The sequence below is a fragment of the Scyliorhinus canicula genome, chromosome 18, assembly GCF_902713615.1.
Source record: "Scyliorhinus canicula chromosome 18, sScyCan1.1, whole genome shotgun sequence".
NCBI lineage: Eukaryota > Metazoa > Chordata > Chondrichthyes > Carcharhiniformes > Scyliorhinidae > Scyliorhinus > Scyliorhinus canicula.
The window spans coordinates 51296669-51319981 of NC_052163.1; the positions used below are offsets into that span (position 1 = coordinate 51296669).

General features: G+C 44.8%; 1 protein-coding gene across 1 annotated transcript in view; it reads right to left on the reverse strand.

The window, feature by feature from the left end:
- Positions 1–23313, reverse strand: part of LOC119953293 (dynein heavy chain 9, axonemal-like) — a 686444-nt gene that overhangs the window by 81601 nt on the left and 581530 nt on the right. Inside the window, exons 63-64 of the mRNA XM_038777408.1 lie at positions 16219–16446; positions 13218–13409 (exon numbers count right to left, since the gene is read on the reverse strand). Coding sequence (XP_038633336.1) covers positions 13218–13409; positions 16219–16446 — 420 coding nt within the window. The remainder of the gene's footprint in view (positions 1–13217; positions 13410–16218; positions 16447–23313) is intronic.

A 23313-nucleotide genomic window follows, 5' to 3' on the forward strand; every position in this document is an offset into this window, starting at 1 on the left:
GACTGTGCTCAGCTCTCTGTTGCTCATCCAGAGATTTAAACTTAGGCTGCGAGAGGGTCATCACTGGCGACACCCTGCTCTTTATTGTACGAGCGTTGCCAGCTGTCTTTATGATGCTGATGCACCTACAGTACAGGTATGCTGTTTAGGCATCAAAGGTTGCAGGACATCCAGTCTAGAAATATTTCCCTCAGACAGGGAACCTGCTCTTTCAAGGAGGCACTTCAGAATTCATGGACCGTCAAGTGATATCACAAATAACCATCCTTCCTTTGAGATAGTCTTTAGCTATCAAGATAGAGACGTGTCATAGAATCATAGAATTTACAGTGCAGAAGGCAGCCATTCGACCCATCGAGTCTGCACCGGCCCTTTGAAAGAGCACCCTCTAAGCCCAAACCTTCACCATATCCCCATAACCCAGTAACCCGACTTAACCTTTTTGCTTGGATACTAAGGGCAATTTAGCATGGCCAACCCACCTAACCTGCACATCTTTGGACAGTCAATGGGGAGTTAAATAGACTTTGAACAAGCTAGTAGAAAGGGGAAATCTCATGGGAAGTGAAATGGACTTTCAAGAGGCAAGTTGCTGTATTTCTCTAACCTGTGAGTGTTTTGCAGGACAGACAGGCTGGAGTTGTGGTTTTTCCTGTGATGGGTGTTCACAAGAAATAAAGTTGGCTTCGTGGCTTCACTGACCAAAAGTCCCCCCAGCCCAGGGGTGGCCCCCCTCCTGGACAGCTGAATTTCACCAATGAGATTAAAATGAATGCAAATTAGGTGTGATCAGGTGCTCAGTCTCTCTGGGCGAGATCTTGGTCATGACAGCTGGAGTTGGCCGGGGGAATGGGAAACTGTCTGGATCCTGGCACAAATCCCATTTTGGAGCTCTCCTGCTGTACTCCCATCATAAGGGGATTGGTGCGGGGTGGCATGTGGCGCAGTGAATAGCATTGTGACTGCGGCACTGTGGACCCGGGTTCGAATCCCGGTCCTGGGTCGCTGTCCGTGTGGAGTTTGCACATTCTCCCCATGTCTGCGTGGGTTTCACCCCCACAACCCAAAGATGTGCAGGTTAGATGGATTGGCCATGGTAAATTGCCCCTTAATTGGAAAAAAAAATTGGGTACTCTAAATAAAATTTTTTTAAAAGGGGATTGGTGCCGAGCACAACGCGGACAGAAATTTTGCCCACTTTGCCTTTTGTTGCAGTGCTCTTTTATATGGCCATCACTTTTATTTAACATGGTAATTGGTTGACTAGTCTATTTAATTTTTGTTTAATCAAAGTGTATAAAGAGTAACGCCTTCCACAACTGCTGGGCACTACAGGGGCTGGAGTGCTTATTGCATTGGCTGTTTTGTTCCTTGTGCCACAGCCTGTTCTAGTGGTCCTATGCATTGTTATATCAGTGGCTGCCACGTAGCTGTTGCCTTTCACTGGGAGGCCAGTAACCTGGTGTTATAAGACTTCTTACTGTACTTCACTGGGAGAGACTACATATGATCTTGGATTACAACTTTGAGTGGCTTTGGATGACCGTCCAGGCTGACTGCAATAGCAAGGGCACTGGCACAGATTAGAGAAATACTGCAACTTGTCTCTTGAAAGTCCATTTCACCCCCCTTGAGCTTTCCCCTTTCTGCTAGCTTGTTCAAAATTATATTTTAATCTAATTTAGTTTGAAAATGTTCCTTTAGACTTATGTCCCTCTGTTAGAGTGACCCTTTGGGGTGGTCAGTCTAAGGTAAACTGTTAATTTGACCCTTTGTTTAAAGTCCTACTCAAAAGAGCATGAAGAGAAAACCCTTCCGTGACTGACGGGCACCCGCAGAATCCGAAGTGCTTCCTCAACCCCCAAAATGACATCCTAATTTAATTCAGCTTGAAAAGGTTGCTTAAAAATTCTGTGTTGTTATAGTGCCCATCAAGAGGCTATCAATTTGTTTAATTGGTTAATTTGTTAACTGTTTTATTTTTATTGGTATACTCAAAAGCATTTAAATGGACACTGCTGGGACACTGAGTTATTGGGGGGTGAGCAGGCATGCGTTATATTGTCTTCTGTAAATAAACCAACTGTCAAGAAAAGTATCCATGTCCAGTTTCATGCTTCATTAACATGCTAGGAATTATATGGACATCTGTTTCCATTGCAGCACAAGCAGACACCACCCCATATCTGGATGCTGCCACACCAACTCAGACTGCTACCATCAAAGCTGCCAGTGCCCTTGCTATTGCAGTCAGCCTAGATTGTCATCCAAAGTCACCCGAGGTTGTAATCCAAGGTCATGTATAGTCTCTCCCAGTGAAAGGCTTTCCACCACCCCATGGCAGCCACTGAGGTAACAATGCATAGGAGCAGCAGGACAGGCTATGGCACAAGGAACAAAACAGCGAACGCAAGAATTACCTGATTAGGTAAGTCAGCATTTGCAGAGATAAAACATGTTTCAGGTAGTGACCTTCCATTCAAATCAGGATAGTAAGCTTTGAACTATATGATGTGCAGCACATGGTCTCACACTATGAGATATTGAGGGAGCGGAAATCCATTGAAATAAATTTGATGACCACTTTAAATAGAATTAGCGGGGAGCTTCCTGCTGCTGAATGCATGCTTAGCTGTGCGCGTTTAAGGGATGGTGTTAACTGAAGCTTGGAGGTCCAAAATGACAGCTCTGCCGTCAAATACAATGATTGACAACAGGATCTTCTTACTCTGGGGACGTACGATGGACTCTGCCAGTGGGCACAGTAATGACCTCACCAATATGGTGATCGGTGTGGCACACACAAGAAAAGTGCGCAAACATTGAGCACAGTTCTGGAAACACAACGACACACCAAATTCTGGGGCTAGTGTATGCCACTCATTCACTATCCATCTAACTTGCTCGTGTGCACTGTTAAGTTTTCCATTCTAAATTCCTGCATTCATGTTTATGATGAAAACTGCTTATGTGAAATCTGGCAGGCTGCAACTGCAACATAACATCACCCTAACCTACCCCTGTGAAGCTCCTGCAGCACCAGCACTGGCAGAGAATATAATTACTGCGTGACAAGTTTGCATCAGCTGCTTATATTATGCATTTGTGGATGATATTCACATCGGAAATTATAAAATGGCAGAATATATTACTTTAAAATTGGGTTAAGTGCATCTCTTCATCCCAGTCCAACTTTCCGCCACCCTTTAACTCTATTCACCTGAAGATTACAGTCAGTTTTGACTGCCTACAGGAGATCAAATAGCAAAATACCCAAGTGTCAGGCAATGACCATCTCCAATGATGGAGAATCTAACCAGCTCCCCATGACATTCGATGCCATTTCCATCTCCTACACCATCAACATCCTTGTGATTATCATTGACCAGAAACTTAACTGAATTTGCCAACTAAATAAATAACACCAGTTCAGAGGCTGGGAATGCTCAGCTGAGTATCTCAGATCCTGACTCCCCCATGCCTGTCCGCCATCTACAAGGGATACGTCAGGAGTCTGATGAAATTCTCTCCACATGTCTGGATTGGCACAGCTGCAGCACTCAAGAACCTTGCCACTCATTCACCACCTTACACAATCAGTCACTATCCCACTGATGTGTTGGGTACTCTGGATCCGTGGAGACTGCGTTTACCTCAGCAGTCACACATACAGGCCACCAACACTTGAAATAGTACACTATTTTATTAAGCTAGAAACTGTTGAACATACTTTCACTGTGGGTCGGCACTATGTTAGATTAAACTAAAGACCTATGCCTATCCTAACCAGTCTAGGCACTCAGCACATGGTGAAGATCTGTGCTGCAAGCTGTGAGCTCTGTCCTTCTAAGAGGCTGCATCCCGAATGAGCGGGAAAACTGAAGCCCTCTATCGTTATAGCTAGTGTGCTCTAACTGGTGATTGGCTGTGGTGTTGTGTGTGTTGATTAGTCTTGCTGTGTGTCAATCAGTGTGTGTCTGCACCATGATATACTGATGTGTATATTATGACAACCACCAGTGCATGTAATGGGCCATCTACGAGACCCATTCCATCAATGCAACTCACTTTCCAACAGTGACCTCCATCACCTAGAGGAACAAGAGCAGCAGACACACAGGAACCACCTGTAGGTTCCCCTCCAATGGTCACACACCATTCTAACTTAGAGTGATGTCGCTGAACCTTCACAGCTGTTGGTATAAATATTGGAATTCGCACCTAACAGTGCTGTGGGTGTACTTACATCTTGTGGTCTGCAATGATTCAAAAAAGGTAACTCGGCACCACTTTCTCAATGGCTGTTGGGGATGGTGAATGAATGCAGGCCTTGTCGACAATTTTAACATCCACACCCTCCCCATCGATACACAGTGACAGCAGTGTGTACCATTCAACCCGTGTTTGTGTGGGTTTCGCCCCCACAACCCAAAAGATGTGCAGAGTATGCTGCTCAGGTTACGCTGTGTTTAATCTAGCCTGCCCTTTTAAGGGCACAGCTTCTAACAATTACAAGTGCACTGTGGGTGTACTTTCACCACATAGACTCCAGCAGTTCAAGAAGACGGCTCCTCACCAGCTTCTCACGAGCAGTTAGCGATGGGCACTAAATTCTGGCATAGCCAGCGATGCCCACGTTCAGTGGAAGAATGAAAAAACTGAACTAGTATTCGATTTGCACTGAAAGACACATTCAGGGATTAATTTCTGGAGAGAGCAAGAGAGAGTGTACCAGTGTAATTCGAATGCTGTAACTTCAGGGTTAAGATGTCAGCGATGACATTTTCTGAAACTCCTCAATGAAATTACTGCCGGATATCCATCAATCTCTGGATGATTGCCTCAATATGTGTTTCAACAGCAGTTTGTGATGTTCAGTGATACACAGGAAGTCATTCAAAAAGTGTGATAATTAAACATGTTGTTGACTTGGTGCAAGGCAGCAGTTGGCACATTCGCTTCTGCAGTTTATGTTAATATGCTTTCCACATCAGCACACTGTTCATGCTCTCAAAGTTCCTGACACCCTTTCTCTGAACGTTTCTACTGAGCCAACACAACAAAGATATCTTTGCAGTGATGTTGGTTGCACATTTAAACACAAGAAGACAAGCAGGTGCAACCTTTTACTGTGAGAGGGTTTCTTTTCAGGCGACTAATCCTTGTTTCAATGTTTCCAAGGCAGGCAGATACAGCTCTTAAAAGAGTAAAAGCAGCATACGTTGCAGATATATGCGCAAGGAATACATTTCTACAAATCAGAAAAGGATTACCGTCTTCTGCAAATAACTTAATTTTAGATTAATAGCATCATCAGCATTCTAAACAGTGATAACTATACTACATTGAGTAGGTTAGTAATAAATTAGCAGGTTAGAGTAATGGTTATGTTATTAGGTTGTTGCTCCAAACATCAAATTCCACTGCAGCAGTTTGTGAATTCTGTAGAAGTGCTGTGTTCCCAAAAACTGCAACCAAGTACCTGTAACAAACAATAAACTCAGCGGACAAGAGTTAAAGTCCGCTTTTGGGCTCGGTGGTACTCGATACTGCAGTCCAAAGATGTGCAGGTTGAGTGGATTGGCCATGAAAAATTGTCCAAAATTCTATGATTAACCTAGGACAAAAGTTTGGCGCAACATCGTGGGCCGAAGGGCCTGTTCTGTGCTGTATTTCTCTATCTATCCTATCCTCGTCAGCAGGAACAGCTCCTTGCAGATCGGGATGCAATTTTGAACGGTGCCCTGGTGCCAGGGGGAGTGCCAGAGTATTACCCTGCCCTCTTCCTGACCACCCGGAGGTCACTAATGGCCTGCGCGTCCCCCCGAGGTGCCGTCATGCCTGGTCCACGTTTGTGGTAACCCGTGCTAAACTGCAGCCTGGCGAGGTCTCGCAGGTGCAGGCATTGACTCCAGGGGGCCATGTGAAAGTGGCTTATTTAAATATGCTATTCTGGATCTCGCCCTCACTGGGCGAGATCCAGATCATGCCAGGCGGAGCGAGTCGGGTGACTAACAATCAGGCCTGACGCATAGGCCGATGCGGGGTTCTCCTGAGATTTACTGGCACGCCCGGATCTGCGCCATGTGCAGCACAATCCCTGAATCATGCCCAATATTTCATTCACTAGCTGAGCAGCCCTTGCATGCTTCTACTCTCTCTGCACTTCGGGGAGAACTCCTGTGCGCCTGTGGTACTGAGATGTAATGGTGTGCGCGAACAGTGTGTATGAACCGTTGTATAACATTTGGTTTGAACATGCTAACAATACATAGGGTATGTACCCAGGGGCAGCAGGGTAGCATGGTGGTTAGCATAAATGCTTCACAGCTCCAGGGTCCCAGGTTCGATTCCTGGCTGGGTCACTGTCTGTGTGGAGTCTGCACGTCCTCCCCCTGTGTGCGTGGGTTTCCTCCGGGGTGCTCCGGTTTCCTCCACAGTCCAAAGATGTGCGGGTTAGGTGGATTGGCTATGCTAATGCCTGTAGTGTCCTAATAAAAAAGTAAGGTTAAGGGGGGGTTGTTGGGTTACGGGTATAGGGTGGATACGTGGGTTTGAGTAGGGTGATCATGGCTCGGCACAACATTGAGGGCCGAAGGGCCTGTTCTGTACTGTTCTATGTTCTATAACTATTTACATCTGGTAAGACACAGATTGAGCAGTTGCAACTGGTGCACAGCCCATTGTGTCTCCTGCTGGATGTGGCGAACTGTCTCTAGAGCTTGAAGATGACTGTGTTTCTCATCATGTTTGGCACGTAGTCGAGTTCAAACCACCCAGAATACATGTCGACTGTGACCAAATACTGTTTACCATTCCATTCGTAGATGTCAGTCATCGTGAATGACCATGGGAGACCGGGGCCTCGTGGAGGTGCAGTGGTTCTTTTGTTTGATGCGGCTTGAGTGCACATCTGGAGATTTTCCACTCCATATTGGCACACAAAGAAAGCCAGAATAGTGATCCCTTGGCCCTGTATTTGATTTCCTCCAACCCAGAGTGTCCCTGGTGAAGTTGATGAGTTTAGTACCTCTGAAGAGAGGTAGGGATGATGAATCACTGGCCATGCAGCATCAGTCCATCCAGTATGGTTAGTTCATTTCTGCTGGTGAAGAACGTGCGAAACTCAGAATCATAGAAAGCTTAGAGGGAGGCCATTTGGCTCATCTTGTCCATGCCAGCCCGAGGACACCCAGGTACCGTTTCCAATCCCATCTTCCTGCACCCGGTCCATAGTTTAGAGCACTTAAGGTGCAGATCCAGGTACTTTTTAAAAGAGTTGATTTGATTCGAATTAATTTATTGTAACATGTACCAAAGTACAGTGAAAAGTATTTTTCTGCGACCGAGGGAACGTACACAGTACGTACATAGCAGACAAAAAGAATAATCAACAGAGGACATTGACAAATGGTACATCGGCAAACAATGAGTGGTTACAGTGCAGATCAAGGGGCCGAACATGAGCAATAGCAGCATAGGGCATCGTGAATAGTGTTCTTACAGGGAACAGATAAGTCCGAGGGGAAGTCGTTGAGGAGTCTTGTAGCTGTGGCAAAGAAGCTGTTCCTATGTCTGGATATGCGGGTCTTCAGACTTCTGTACCTTCTGCCTGATGGAAGTGTCTGGAAGAAGGCAAAGCCTGGGTCGGAGGGATCTCTGATAATGCTGTCTGCCTTCCTGAGGCAGCAGGAGGTGTATACAGAATCAATGTGAGGGTGGGCAAGCTTGTGTGATGCGTTGGGCTGAGCTTAGGGTTTCTGCGTCCACCACCAACTCGGGCAGCAAATTCTAGACTCCCACTACACTCTGCATAAGGTTCTTCCCCATGGGGAAGCTCACTTGAGGACTCTGGCCATGATGATGACATGCAGTTCTCTGCATGTGATGCCCACCTGTGAGGCACTTTGAGTTCCTAGATTCTACGAGAGGACAGCACTTCCATTATTATGACGTTTATGTCTTCCTTATGATGTGCCTAGTCTGTAGTGGGTCAGAAGACTCTGAAAATAGTGTTAGCCAATTTTAGCTCCTTCCCACATTTGGAGACACTGCTGAGATTGTAGCGTTGTAGCTGCAGTCGTGCAGACACAGTGTGAAGAGGGTCTTTTAAGATAGTTGCGAGTGGCCGATGATCTGTTTTAACAGTTGCAGGACAGATATGAAGCCATATAAGTTCTGATGGGTGAAGGCTAGGGTGAGGAGTTCCTTTTCAATCTGAGTATAAGAAGTTCCAGGGTCAGTGACAGCCCTTGAAGCAAAGGCTATTGCTCTGCCATTCTGGATACAGGCCCCGCCAGGTCTGTGCTGGGAGATGTCTGCTGACATAAAAATCCAACCAATTTCCTATCATCCTTTAAGGAAGTTAAACCTGCATTCTTTACTTGATCTGGTCTCCATTTGACTAGGATACAGTGGCCCAGCAAGTCACCCGGTCACATCAAAGTTAATCGCAACATCTCAAGGCCACTTGGACTGAGCTAAAAATGCTAACCTTACCGGTGATATCCACATCCTGCTGATGTTTATCTTAATTTGCCTAAATTGGCTGACTTCAGCCAGTAGAGTAGCCTGCTCCAGTTGACCTCAGCATCCTTGAGCGAGCAAGGGTTAAAACAGCCAGGATTCTTGCTCCTATTTGCTGTTTAGTGACTCTTGCTCAGTAAAAATGTGTGTATATTGTGTGGGAACAGGATCAGGCTTTGCCCCACACCATTTCCACTAGTGTCAAGACTTACTTGCTGAGGCAGTATACCAGGAATACACATGGAAATGTTATGGACAGCCTCTGGGTGAGAAATGGGCAGGAGAAAACTGGTGAAAGAAAAGAACGTTATGGCTGCGAATTTCCACCCAAGTTGCTCTGGTGTGCAATTTAGCTCGGGTTAAAGGAGACTTGCATTTAAATAGCTCCTTTCAAGACAAGAGGAGCTCCAAAGCACTTTCGAAATGCAAACGCTGTCGTAACATAGGAAATGCATCAGCCAATCTGCACACAAGATCCCAAGGACACCAGCGTAACAATGACCACATAATCTATTTTTGTGACATTGTTTGAGGAATGTATATTGACCAAGACACTGGGAGAATGCGGTTGCAATCATTCAAAATAACGCGCGATCTTTTAAATCCACCTGTGGGGGGGAAGATTTATCTGAAACCAAATCAAGCCAGCATAAAAGTACCTCATGCACGGATTATGTCCAGTGGCAAGCGAGTTCTGGTAACCTCCCGCATTGGTTTAAAACCATTGCATCAGAAGATGGCCCTGCCCTCAAGCCTGGCCATAATCCTGATCGAATCAATCACCATGGCAAGTTTCTGCTGATTACACTGATTTGCAGGTCTTATTGGAGGCTCTTCAAACTATGCCATTTCCTTTTAGACATAAGGACATTGTGCAACTTTTAAATACGAAAAATATTTAATTTACTCAGGAACAGGCCAGCATAAATGGTTTCGTAGAATTTTTCTTTAAAAAGTCATTTAGAGTTATTTACAACCAGAGCTGGTGAACTGGATGTTTTCTTATGAAACAGATCTTCAGTTTTATTAATCAGATTAGTATTCTTAAATATATCAAGCTGTATTTTTTAACATAAATTCATTTGGAAAAATGCATTCTAAAATGTTTTCTTATTGTGCTGGTTCATGGAAGATTTCACAACCACCGATATGCGAATAAATCCAAGTGGAAACCTGAGCAAAAACTTCAGTTCAGGACTTTAGAGCAATTGGTGGCTGAATCGGCGATTATGTTCCAAGTGGAAACTCTAGTTTAGCTCACTGGTTTAGCTGGTTTAGCTCACTGGGCTAAATCGCTGGCTTTTAAAGCAGACCAAGCAGGCCAGCAGCACGGTTCGATTCCCGTACCAGCCTCCTGGACAGGCGCTGGAATGTGGCGACTAGGGGCTTTTCACAGTAACTTCATTGAAGCCTACTCGTGACAATAAGCGATTTTCATTTCATTTCATTTCATACTCCTAAATGCTGGTTGGATTAAACTGTTTCTTACATTATCTCATTATTTTGCCTCCTTTTCTGAATATTTCCTGATGCATTTAGATGCATATCATGCTGAGGGATGTCAGTGGTGTGCAATCAAACAATGTCACCTCAGTGTGCAGCGTAAAGCTCTCTTCCTGTCAGCACATGACTGAACCTTATGCTCATGTATATTAATTGAGTGTTCAGTTATATTCAGGTGGCTAGGTTAACGGGGAATTCACTTGTGCGCCTATATCTTTTGGACCAGACTGAAACAGTTGGTTGGCTTGGCGATGCCTATTTGTAGCGTGTTCCTCTATGAGAATTTGCTCTCCTCAGAACTTGGTTACAGCAGGAGACTCCCCGGAGGACAGCAGAAATGTTTCAGGCATGTCCTCAAAGCATCTCTTTTTAAAAAAAATATTTTTTATTCTCCTCCTTTTACACATTTTCTCCCAACTTTACACCCACACAAAATAAACAATAATCAGTTACAAATATGTCAATCTCCATATCAATAACACCGATCCCATCCTCCCACCAAACCCCAAACATTAGTCCGCACGTTCACACAAACAAATGACAAAAAGGAATCAGGGATCACCCATAGCACACAAAGCCCCCCTACCACCCACCCGCACACCCCACCTAATGTTCGATGTTATCCAGTTCTTGAAAGTGCATAATGAATAATGCCCATGAATTGTAGATTCCCCCCAACCCCTCCATCCTTCCCCTCAGTTCAAACTTAACCTTCTCAAGAGTCAAAAATTCCAGCAGGTCCCAGGGCACAGGGTGGACAGGATGCTCTCCAACCTATGTGGATCCGCCTTCGGGCGATCAATGAGGTGAAGGTTACAACATCTGCCTCCACACCCGTTTCCAACCCTGGCTGGTCCGACACCCCGAATATGGCCTCTCGGGGGCCCGGGTCCAGTTTCACGGGCACCACTTTAGATATTACCCTAAAAACCTCCTTCCAGTAATCCTCTAGCTTTGGACATGACCAAAACATATGAACGCGATTATCAACGTTCACACATAGCTTCTACTCCTTCAAAGAATCGGCTCATCCTCACCCTCGTGAGGTGTGACCTGTACACCACCTTCAGCTGTATCAGCCCCAACCTCGCACACGAGGTGGAGGCATTCACTCTCTGGAGCACCTCACACCAGAACCCCTCCTCCATATCCTCTCCCAACTCTTCCTCCCACTTTGCTTTGATCCCTTCCAATGGTGCCTTCTTTTCCTCCAAAATAGCTCAGTAAACCGCTGACACTACCCCCTTCTCCAGTCCCCTTGTCGTCAGCACCTCCTCCAGCAATGTGGAGGCTGGCTTCACCGGGAAGCTCAGTATCTCCTTTCTGGCAAAATCTCGAACCTGCATGTATCTAAACATTTCTCCCTGCTCCAGCTCATACTTCGCTTCCAGCTCCTTCAATCCGACAAACCGACCCCTAAGAAACAAATCTTTTCGTGTCTTAATCCCCTTCTCCTCCCATTTCCGAAAATTTCCATCTCACCTCCTTGGCTCAAATCTGTGGTTCCTCCGAATCAGCATTTCCCTTGACTCTGCCCCCAACCCGAAGTGTTGGCAAAACTGCCTCCAAATTTTCAATGAAGCTACTATTACCGGACTTCCTGAGTATTTCCCCGGGGCTATCGGGAACGGCGCTGTTGCTAGTGCTTTCAATCCCGACTCCCTGCACAAACTCTCCTCCAGTCTGAACCATTGGGAATCAACCCCTTTGACCCAGCTCCGCACCTTCTCCACATTCGCCGCCCAGTAGTAATACATCAGGTTCGGAAGACCCAAACCCCCTGCCTGCCTTCCCCTCTGCAACAGCACCTTTCTAACTCTGCCCATATCCCTTCTCCCCATATGAACAAAGTAATCCTTCCCTCGATCTCTCCGAAAAAAGCCTTTGGCAGGAAAATCGGCAGGCATTAAAAAATAAACAGAAATCGCGGCAACATGTTCATTTTAACCACCTGTACCCGACCCACCAGTGACAGAGGGAGACCATCCCACCTTGCCAGATCAGCTTTCACTCTCCCCACCAAACTAACCAAACTAGAAATGTTGCACCTGCGGAGCCCCCCCCCCCCCCCCCCCCCCACCCCTGGGCAACCTGCATCCCCAGGTACCTAAAGTGAGTCCCTGCCCTATGGAATAACAGCCCCCCCCACCCCCGGCCCCCACCCCCGGCCCAGACACCACAAAATACTCACTCTTGCCTCGATTTAGTTTGCACTCTTGTCTATATTTAGTTTGTCCTCAAAGCATCTCTGAAGAGGCCTAGCAGACCCGTTGGCTCATGAGAGACTCTGGTTTGTGAGTGACCAAAATGGAGAAGGCTCATTTGAGAAGTCACCAAAAACATTGGGTGACTTTGTTGGAAATGTGTAGAAGCAAAGTCGAGACATCAGAGGGAGCAAACAAATCTTCAAGCATGCCATCTACCCAACCCTCCAAACACCACCTGCCCCACATGTGGCAGAGTCTGCAGATTAGATATTAGACTTATCAGCCTCAGAGTCCAATGAATTGGAGTTCAAGCAAGTCAGAGAATGTGTTTCCTATAACTTAAAGCTTATAACTGTGCAAAGATTTGGTCTAATTTCTATACTTCACCACTTGGCTATATGTTGTGGTGGTACTTTATCTCCACCCCTCAAACAGTACTCTCTTCTATACCAATATAGGGGTGACACAGTGGTAAGCACTGCTACTTCAGGACCCGGGTTCAATTCCAACCTTGCGTGATTGTGTGTGTGGAGTTTGCATGTTCTCCCCATGTCTGCATGGATTCCCTCCGGGTGCTCTGGTTTTCTCCGATAGTCCAACGATGTGCAGGTTAGGTGGGTTGGTCATGCTAAATTGCCCCTCACTGTCCAAAGTTGTGCAGGTAACATTGCAGGGATAGGGCGGGGGTAGAATCTGGGTAGAGTGCTCTTTCGCAAGGTCAGTGCAGACCCAATGCACCAAATGACCTCCTTCTGAACTGTAGGGATTCTATGATGATATGAGAAATTCCCAAAAAGTGGTGTCGGAATGGGATCAATTTTGCAGCGAATTATGGATAACTGGTTTCAGATAAATAACCACATTACAGACAGCAGGAAGAGGCTTTTATCGCATCAATCTGATTTAATTTCAATGTCAGTCAAGGACAATGTGCTGATTCTCCTGACTCCCCATCCCCTGCAGCCGGCATTCACTTCTTACCTTTGCGTTTGCTTCCAGGTAGTTATACAGCACGTTGACCGAGATGGTGAGGTCGCCCGTGTTGAACGGGTATGAGCGATTCCAACCCTGAGGCCCAAACTTGCGCCTCTCCGCCACAACTGCATGAAAGTAGCAAAGAGCAAAGAGAATGCTCTTGAACTCATTCTCACGGGCACACATCTCCAACGTGTCCTGGTAGATAAAGAAAACAGGCATTTCACCGGAAACGGAACGCTTTCAAGTAATTTAATTTTTTTGTTGAGTTTTTCTGGCTGCTCACAGCGACTCAGAATTGGTTTTAATAAATATGTGGTCATTCTACAATTTAATGTAGTTACGTCCACTCACTCCTCTGAAAGATACAAATTATTTTGTATGCGTATTTTCCAAACAACTTTATTGCAATATTTAATTAATCATTATGATGAGATCAAGGAAAGTGTGATTTTTTTTTTTCCTGTGTCAATTATGGGGTTTTAAAAAATTTAGGACATCAACCCCAGCATGGAATTTTCATTCTTTCAAACATCTGTAGAATTTAAACCGGGCCAATTGCTGTTCACCATGACATCTATTTGATACCGGCATCAAAGTGTTGCTGCATCAAAATGGTCGTAAATATCAATGAAATAAAATGTATGTTTTTCACTTTGAAATTAAAATAAAATACAATCTTGTTACCTTCTTCCTAGTGCAGGCATGTGTTCAAAGAAGAAAGAAATATCAGATTAGCAACGGGACTTATTTCTTGTGCAAAAACCTGTGGACCCAGCTATTATGTTCAATTGAATCTAACAGCTTTCAAGAAAAGGAACAAAATCTATTTTTTGGCAGCTTGCCCAACTCAAATAAAAAATAATGATTTAAACATGATGAGGGCTGGATTCTCCTGTCCACTAGCCGCGTGTTTATTGGTGGCACACTGTTCGCTGGCTGTGGGATTCTTTAGTCCCGTTGCTTGTCAATGTGATTTCCCATTGAAGTCACCCCACAGTGCCAGGAAACCCAAGGCCGGGGTTCGCTGCCGGCAGGTAACAGAGAACCCTGACGGCCAGAGAATGTCAGTCAATAGCAGTTTGAACTTCCACAGGAGCTGTACTCCCCGTAAAATAAAGATTTATACAGACACATTCAAACACAAGTCCATCTGGACTCTTCCCTCTAGGTTGAGAGTAAACAGAAAGTGATGGTATTCTGAAATAAAAGCAGAAAATGTTGGGTAAACTCAGCAAGTCTAGCAGCAACTGTGGAGAGAGTCTCCAAGTGCCAAATAACAGGTCTCTCCACAGATGCTGCCAGACCAGTTCAGCTTATCCAGAATTTTCTGTTTTTATTTTGGATTTCCATGATTCGCAGACTTTTGCTGTTATTTATTGAGGGCATTCTTCCTGCTCACCACACAGTAGCCCATGAGGATGAATAAATTGCCAAGACCCAATATTTAGGTTCATAGGATATTGTGATGGGGTACTGGAGGATACATAGCTGCTGTGAAACTATTGAAGTCTGGGCAAAACTTAGATGGGGATAAAAACAGGAATGTGGAGGTTTTCACCAGATTTTTAGCCCTTGGTTCGGTTCGTGGGTCAGGTATTTTCCCGGCCTGGTAAACACGACCTTTAAAAATGTGCTCCTGCAAGTCGCATTTTTGGTCGGGGGTGCAGGCCTGACAATTCCGGAATGCTTACAAGGGCTTCTAGGTGTGGAGGCAAGCTGGATTCAAGACCTGCCTCTTTGTTCTGGCGCTGTGCTTAAATAAACTAAAAAAAAAACAAAAAAGGATTCCTTCAGCCCCCTCACCCACACACTCCCTATACCCCCATCTATGCCAACCCACACCCTCTACCCATTCCCCGTTCCCTACAGACACCCTATGCCCACCTACTGACCCACTACCCACTCCCACTGCCAGCATACCCACCTCTCCAACTCAGTGCCCCTCTACCCCACCACATTGGCCACATACCCTCATGCCAAGTTAGTGCCACTCTACCCCCCACCACTTTGCCCTTAATCCCTCCATGCCAGCTTTGATGCTTTTTAGACACTTTGATGGATGGACTGCTCTTTTATAAATCCTTGGCAGTTGGACATTTCTTTGGCAGTTTGACATTTTCAATGAGTTTGAGCATAAAAAGCACAAAATCATGTTCACTTTTAACAATCTCAAAGTGTGCCTGTCCTCTCCCAAACCCGTGCTTTACCTCTCCCAAAGATGTCCTGGGACCCTATCCAACGTGGTACACAGGCAGTCGAAATGAATCCATCAAGTACAGACCAGCTCTTACCAGTTCTAACCTGCACACTATGAATTCCACGTTCCTGTTCTTCCAAAATCCCACTGTGGTGATTTAAATGGCCAGCTTTGCTAACCCCAGCCCCACGGCTGCCCCATCCCCGTGAAGATGGGAAATGCTGTGTTCAAAGGGGTGAGTTTCCAGGATTTTCACCATGCTGGACAACCTCCCGTCATGGCCAAAATCATGACCATTGTCCTAAATTGCTGTGCCTCTCCAGGCCTCAGGCTTAAATATTGGGCACAGTCACCGTTCTTCAATTGGACACACAGTGCTGCACAATTTTCAGAAATAAACCACAAGTCATGAAATATGAAAATGATGGATTCTCATAACTGCAAAACTTCTGTTGTCATGCTTCCTTTAATGTATTGACACACGGGTATGTATTCTCATTAGCTCAACATGCATTCCTCACATTTGTTCTATGTGTTGAGATGTTGGAATGTGATCCTACCAGCTCTGCATTTAATACACTGGAGTTCACACAGACTAATAAAATTAATATGCTCAGAGGAGTTCTTCGAAGTAAGTTTTCAAGAGATATAATAGTTATCTGATTTTTGGCACAAATAAAATTGAGCCAATTGAATTCAGTGCCACAGAAGGAGATTTATTTTTAAGAACTTCAAAATTCAGCTGAAAAGTTAACAGCTTTACGATCAGGCGAGAGAAATATTGACAGTACGTAAATCGTTCAGTACCTGATTGAAGTTATCAAAGGACTTGTGTAAATTGGCATGCATCCCTGTTGGTGGTTCATTGGTGATCTTGATAGAGTTCTCCAGGATACCCTGAGGGATGATGTGACCGTCAGGTGAGGGGGCCGGCTCGGCACTAATGAAGACGCGGAAACTCTCGTGGCTGCCTTCACTGTGCTGTTCCATTTTCTTCTCCAGATTACTGAGCCACTTCGCCACCAGATGGATGTTCTGAAGAGGAAAATCTCGAGTCAGTTGATGCCAATTCAAAGCTAATATTTGCGCAGCCTTCAGCAGCTGATGAGAATAAGGAAGCTCTGCTGATGCTCGTTCATGGTGTTCTGTAACAGGTACTGTTTACACTTAGTTTATTTTAGCGCAGGTGAAAACAACTGATTCAAAATTGCTGGGCTATTGCGGTATTTAACTGCTCATTTGAACAATGCAGGCGCGTGGCAGGACTAAGAAGAGGCATTTTGAATTATATCTTGTAATAATAATAATGACCTTTAAGCAACTTCTACCATCACAGATCCCTGGTTTGTGTGGATCACTTTTTATCAAGAACGAACAGATTTTCAACGTCTCATCTTCAACCACATAGCACCGAGTACACTCTCTGCATGAGGTTTTCAGTCACAATCCATTTAGCCTTCTGCTAAAAATAAACCTATTTCAATGCTCCAAACTTCATCCATTACATGTGGGATGGCCAAATTTCATGAACACATTCTTCTCTCTGACCTATTTCTCCATTCTTTCTCTTCTTTTTAAAATCTCTTTATGGGTTACCTGACCATTGGATCTGAGAGCATTGCACTGACGGACCAGGGTAGGCAGGAGAAGCCAAAACTGGGTGGATGTGTAAGTTTTGAGGAGGATGCAAGGAGGCTTCAAGGTGATTGAGACAAGTTGAGTAAGTAGGAAAACACTTGGCAGGTATGGTACAATGTGGCTAAATGTGAAATTATCCACTTTGGTGTGAAAAATATAAAGGAAGAGTGTTCTTCAAATGGTGATATATTGGGAAGTGTGGATGTACAAAGGGATCTGGGTGTCCTTGTACACCAGTCAATGAAAGTCGAGAGACAGGTGGAGCAAGCAATTAGGAAGGCAAACGGTATGTTGGCCTTCATTGCAAGAGGATTTGCGTTCAGATGTAGGGATTTCTTATTGCAGTTATACAGGGCATTAGTGAGGCCACACCTGGAATATTGTGTGCAGTTTCCGTCTCCCTACCTAAGAAAGGATATACTTGCCATTGAGGGAGTGCAACGAAGGTCCACTAGGTTGATACCAAGGTTGACAGGACTGTCCATTGAGGAGAGATTGTTTCCACTGGCTCTGTATTCACCAGAGTTTAGAAGGATTAGAGGCGATCTGATTGAAACTAACAAAATACTAACAGGGCTTGACAGACTAGATGAAGGGAGGACGATTTTCCTGGTTGGGGCATCTAGAACCAGGAGACACAGTCCCAGGATACAGGGTAGACCATTTAGGACTGAGATGTAAAATTTCTTCACTCAAAGGGTAGCAAACATGTGGAATTCTGTTCCACACAAGGCTGTGGAGGCCAAGTCACTGAATGTATTCAAGGAAGAGATATATTTTTGTCAGGTTTTAATTGCAGCAAGGAATGTGGGGGGAAAGCGGAAATATGGCATTGAAATAGCGGATCAGCCATGATAGCCTCCTCCTACTTTCTATGTTTCTAATGACTGAAAATAACACCACCACTTCCCCCATCCCATAAAATGAGAGAGAACAGGAAACCAGAGGGAGACAGCCAGAAATTATCAGCCTGAACGTTTACACATATGAGGATGGAGAGCAGGACGTCGTAATCTCATGAATTGTCTCTTATCTAACATGGAAGTGTCTCAGCTGCTTTTCACTCATCACTGTTTCAAGCAGGCAGCTACTTTGCTCCCTTCACATAGTCTACACAACACCATTCTCAGATTTCCTGTTCCCTCCTCCTCTTTCTCCCACTCACCTTATTTTCCTTTTCAGAGAAGATGATTGAATCCATTCACATTTGTACAAAACTTGATGTGGCTCATGGCTATTCAATCAATTCAGCCCTAATATTGATCAGTGTTGCATCTGAACTGGGATTAAGGCCTGTGATCTGGTGACAATTGAGATACTGTCTGGATCATGCAGAGGACATCAAAAAAGTTCTCAAGGATATACCTCAGAGGTGTATCCGGTCTGATGCTTTAATTATTTGCTTACTTGAGCAATGATGGTATCCATGTGAGGAAATGGGCTGTGTCTGGCCAGTTCAGTGTCAAGGCCACCTGGGGTTTTCTGTTCCAGTACCTCAGTACAAACCTCAGTGGCGCTAGAGACTTCATCAGTAGAAATAATGAGATCACTTGAAATGTGGGGTGGGATTCTCCCCTAACCGGCGGGGCGGGCGTACCGGCGGCGAGGAGTGGCGTGAACCACTCCAGCGTCGGGCTGCCCGGAAGGTGCAGAATCCTCCGCACCTTCAGGGGCCAACCGTCGCCGAAGGGCTTGGCGCTGCGCCAATCGGCGCCGAAGGGCCTCCGCTGGCCGGCGCGAGTTGGCGCATGTGCGGGAGCACCAGCATCTATTGCCGTCATCCCAGCACAAGCACAGGGGTGTTCTTCTCCGGCGCCAGCCATGGTGGACCGTTACACCAGCCGGCGCGTAAGGAAAGGGTGCCCCCCACGGCACAGGTCCGTCCATGGATCGGTGGACCCCAATCACGGGCCAGGCCACCGTGCCCCCCCCCCCCCCCCCCCCCCCCCAACGAGGACTCTGCAGGCCACCGGCAGAGCCAGGTCCCGCCAGTACAGACCTGGTGTAACATACGCTGGTGGGACTGGCTGAAAAAGGGCAGCCACTCAGCCCATCGCGGGACAGAGAATCGGGGGTGGGGGGGGGGCTGGTGGCGGCGCTGCCAACGGCCCTCGACCGGCGCGACGTGATTCCCGTCCTCACCAAAAAACCGGTGCCGGAAAAACCGGCGCCGGAGAATCCGGCAGCCAGCGTCGGGGCGGTGGGGTGGGATTCACACCGCCTCATGGCAATTCTTTGGCCCGGTGGGGGGTCGGAGAAACCCGCCCGTGGTTCCTGATCTGGGCCTGCTAATTACGAAACCCAACAACTAAAGCCGACATCAGACTCTGCTTCTAATAAGTTTTGCATCTTGTTAATAATGATGGAGGAGACTGTGTGGAGCCAAGAAGACTGCAAGAAAATTGTATTTCCTCCTGCACTCTATTTTCGAATTTTGGAAGCCTTAAAAAAACACACTTCCTCGGAGAGATTGTGACCACTTGCTGTGGAGTGCAAAATATTTGGACACCTTCAAATGTCAACAATAGATGCTACATTGTATTTAGATTTGTATTTTTGGTGTAGTAATTCATCTTTGGAATCTGTCCTGAAAAGGTAACAAAGAACAAAGAAAAGAACAGCACAGGAACAGGCCCTCTGTTTAAAAAACTTGCCTCGTACATCTCCTTTAAACCTTGCCTCTTGCACCTTAAACCTATGCCCCCGAGTAATTTGACCCCTCTACCCTGGGGAAAAGCCTCTGACTATCCACTCTGTCTAATCCCCTTAAATTTTGGCGACCTCTAGCAGGTCGCCCCTCAACCTCCATCGTTCCAGTGGGAACAAACCAAGTTTATTCAACTGCTCCTCATAGCTAATGTCCTTCATACCAGGCAACATTCTGGTAAGTCTCTTCTGCACCCTCTCTAAAGCCGCCGCATCCTTCTGGTAATGTGGCGACCAGAATTGAACACGATACTCCAAGTGTGGCCTAACTAAGGTTCTATACATCTGCAACATGACTTGCCAATTCTTATACTCAATGCCCCGGCCAATGAAGGCAAGCATGCCGTATGCATTCTTGACTACCTTTTCCACCTGTGTTGCTCCTTTCAGTAACCTGTGGACCTGCACACCTAGATCTCTCTGACTTTTAATACTCTTGAGGGTTCTACCATTCACTGTATAAATGGAACCTTACATTGATCAAGTGCAAGTGCAAGTGCTGTCATGCATTTAAATGATGTTGCGAACAGGGCTGCTGTGTTGGAGAACCAAGGCAGGCCTTCTAACTGCTGACTTACACACCCATGCTTCTCCCACACTGCATCACCATTTGAAAAATACACTATAAGTCTGACCCCTGTGTGAAATGACAAAACAACTGTGCAGTCATACATGGATTGGGGTTGCATTTCAGCAGGCACTATAGTGCACAGGCGGGGTTTCCCGAGCCCACAGAAAAATCCAAACTTACTTATTTGCTGATTGGCTAGCAAGATAAATTGAACTTCAAAGCTCTTAACTTCCGATGCATCAATTGTATTTTGCTGTAAGTATGGGTTTTGAGCAGATTACAGAGTTAAAGTATCATGTTACAATTAATATATCTATCATAAGAGTCTGGGAAGGGTCATAGCAGTTGACTTAAATTTTAATGTCAGCAGCAAACAGGAGCTGGCAGCTACAGTGTCGACTAAATGGATTGATTTAATTGATGTAGACACCAGTGGATCGATGCTTAAGAAACTCACCGCTGCAATACAAAATGGTGCATGAGGCAGTGAGCTGAAAAGTAATAAAGAAAACTCAGAAAAAAAACAGTTGCTCCATGATTCCCCAATTTTGAGCAGTTTTTAAGAACAAATAGACAGAAACCGATAGATAGTTATTTTTTAGAAAGACAACCAAGACCTATTGCTGACACGAGGAACTGGAGTGTGACCAAAATGAGAGATTTTTTCACAGAAAGTACTTTTTGAAATCATATCCCAAATAATTTACTCAGAGTTTTCACAGCAAAATATGCCCAACCTGTCACTGGAGATTAAACAGAATAAGGAGGAATAAACCAAATAGAACAAAAGATAAGCAAATAACCTGTTTTGTTAACTTTATTTAAAAGTCACATTTGAACTGTATTGGGCTGCTTAATTGGAATTAGAGACAGGTGTTGATAGTAAGAGTAAGGTTTTGCTTTTGTTTAAGAACTGCTTAACTGATAATTGAAAAGATATTTTCTTGATGTTAACGTGGTTAATTCAGTATATAAACAAAAATTTGTTTTAAAAGATACTTATTGGTCAGAGTCATCATTCTTGGAGTGAAATATCCTTTCCTCACAATTTTACAAATGGAAACATTTTCCGGTGTCCGTACAAAAATTGGGGTCTGGTCTGGTATCCTAACAATTGCCAATGTCAGGTCACCTGCTGTTTAAGCCCTTGTCCATACTGCTTATATCTCCAGACCCAATTATCCCAATACTCTCCTGACTAGCTTCACTTCCTTCACCCATGAACGCCAGCTCATCACCCATGTTCTATCCTGTACCATGCACCATTCACCCATCTACCATTGTCCCCATTGATTCAGGTTATTCCCAGGCACACATTGTTGCAAATTAAAAATTCTATTAAGTCTAATATCTTTAATTGCCCTCTCTCTGTAATCTTCACTTTAATTTGCCTAATCCTCTGCTTCAGCATTTAATGGAATCCCCTCTGTACTCACCATTGACCACTGTGCCTTTAGCTGCCTTGGCCCCAGCCTACAAAATTAGTTCTGTAAACTCCTCCATCTCTATATCCCCCTTTCTTCCTTCAAATTCCCCTGAAAGCCAGACCTCTTTGACCAAGGATTTGATTGTGTTCTGATCCCTCCCTCCTTGTTTGAGCCTAGTAGCAAGCTTTTCTTAGGTACCTCTGAAGTTCCTTGGATTTCATATGTGTTAAAGGTGCAAATTGTTGTTGTTTGCATTGTGAAAGAGTTCATGTTTTAATCTGTCAGTCCTGACTTTCATGGAGGTGGAGTGTGATGCAATGTAGTCAATAGGCCATGATAATACGCTGCCACACCACATTACTAGACCTCTAGTAACACCATTCACTGTCACAGCCAGTGGATGGCTAGTTCTGCGCCAATTTAATGGAACAATCTCCAAGCTGCTTATCTATTCATAGAATAGTATTATTATTCCTTTTACAACTGTCGGATTCATTCTTTCTCGAAAAAAAGACACTTTACTGAACTGAATCAAATGGCTGGATGAACAGGAAATCACAACACAAATTATTGGACATTTTCTAAACTAAGTACCCATTTTATACAATGCTGAAAGAATAACAGCCAAGTCGAAGCCAAGGGAAGCATCTATTATTTCTTCAAACAGCAATTTAACCGGAATATCTGCCTTTGAAGCGAGGCTCCGAGCAAAGAAAGCATTACCTCAGTGACCTTTACTGTCTTATAAAATAACAAACTATTACTGGAGAAAACTGTAATGAGTACTGGAGATGGCTGCAAACTCCCCATTTTGCCAAGATAGTATAATTTAAATGGAAAAGCTAAGGCAATGTTGAATGAGTTGAAACATTAGACTGATTCTGCAGGAAATACTTGATTAACATCTATCATCCAACTGGAAGCTTGTTGTTGTTTAATTTATGACAGGAGCCGAGTCTAACGAAGCAATAATGTACGAAAGTTAAAGCCGTTCATGGAATAAATCACATTGATTGTAAAATAATTGAAGTACTATTTCAGAAAATGAACGTACGGTGGAGACCCTCAGCTTTAGGTACTTGCTGCAAACTATCGCGCGGACGTACCTCATTGTCGACATTTATATAACTTCCACATTTGCTTTTTGCAAACATATTCCTTGCATGGCAACTGAAAATGGATTATTAAAACATTCTAAAAATAGTTAATCGGAAATAATGACATCTTTTGTCTCTTGAGACTGAGGATTTAAGTTTGACTTCCAACTGTCGGCAGTGGGGACCTTTAGAGAGTTTATGCTGCATGAAGTAGATTTGGTTATCTTCCATCTGGGAGTGCTGCAGGTCACACTGTGCAGCTGTAATAGGTCTAGTCATAAAACAGGTGGATTCATTATAATTAAATGCTTAAGCAAATGGGAAATGAAGGACTTGAGTCGTGTAAGATAGCAAGCAAGATATTCAGCAGCAGAGTGAAAAGAAAATGTACAAGGACAGGCCAATTTTACTGATCAGCATGGGAAACAAAATTACAGGATAGAGTTTATGACTAGGATGAGAT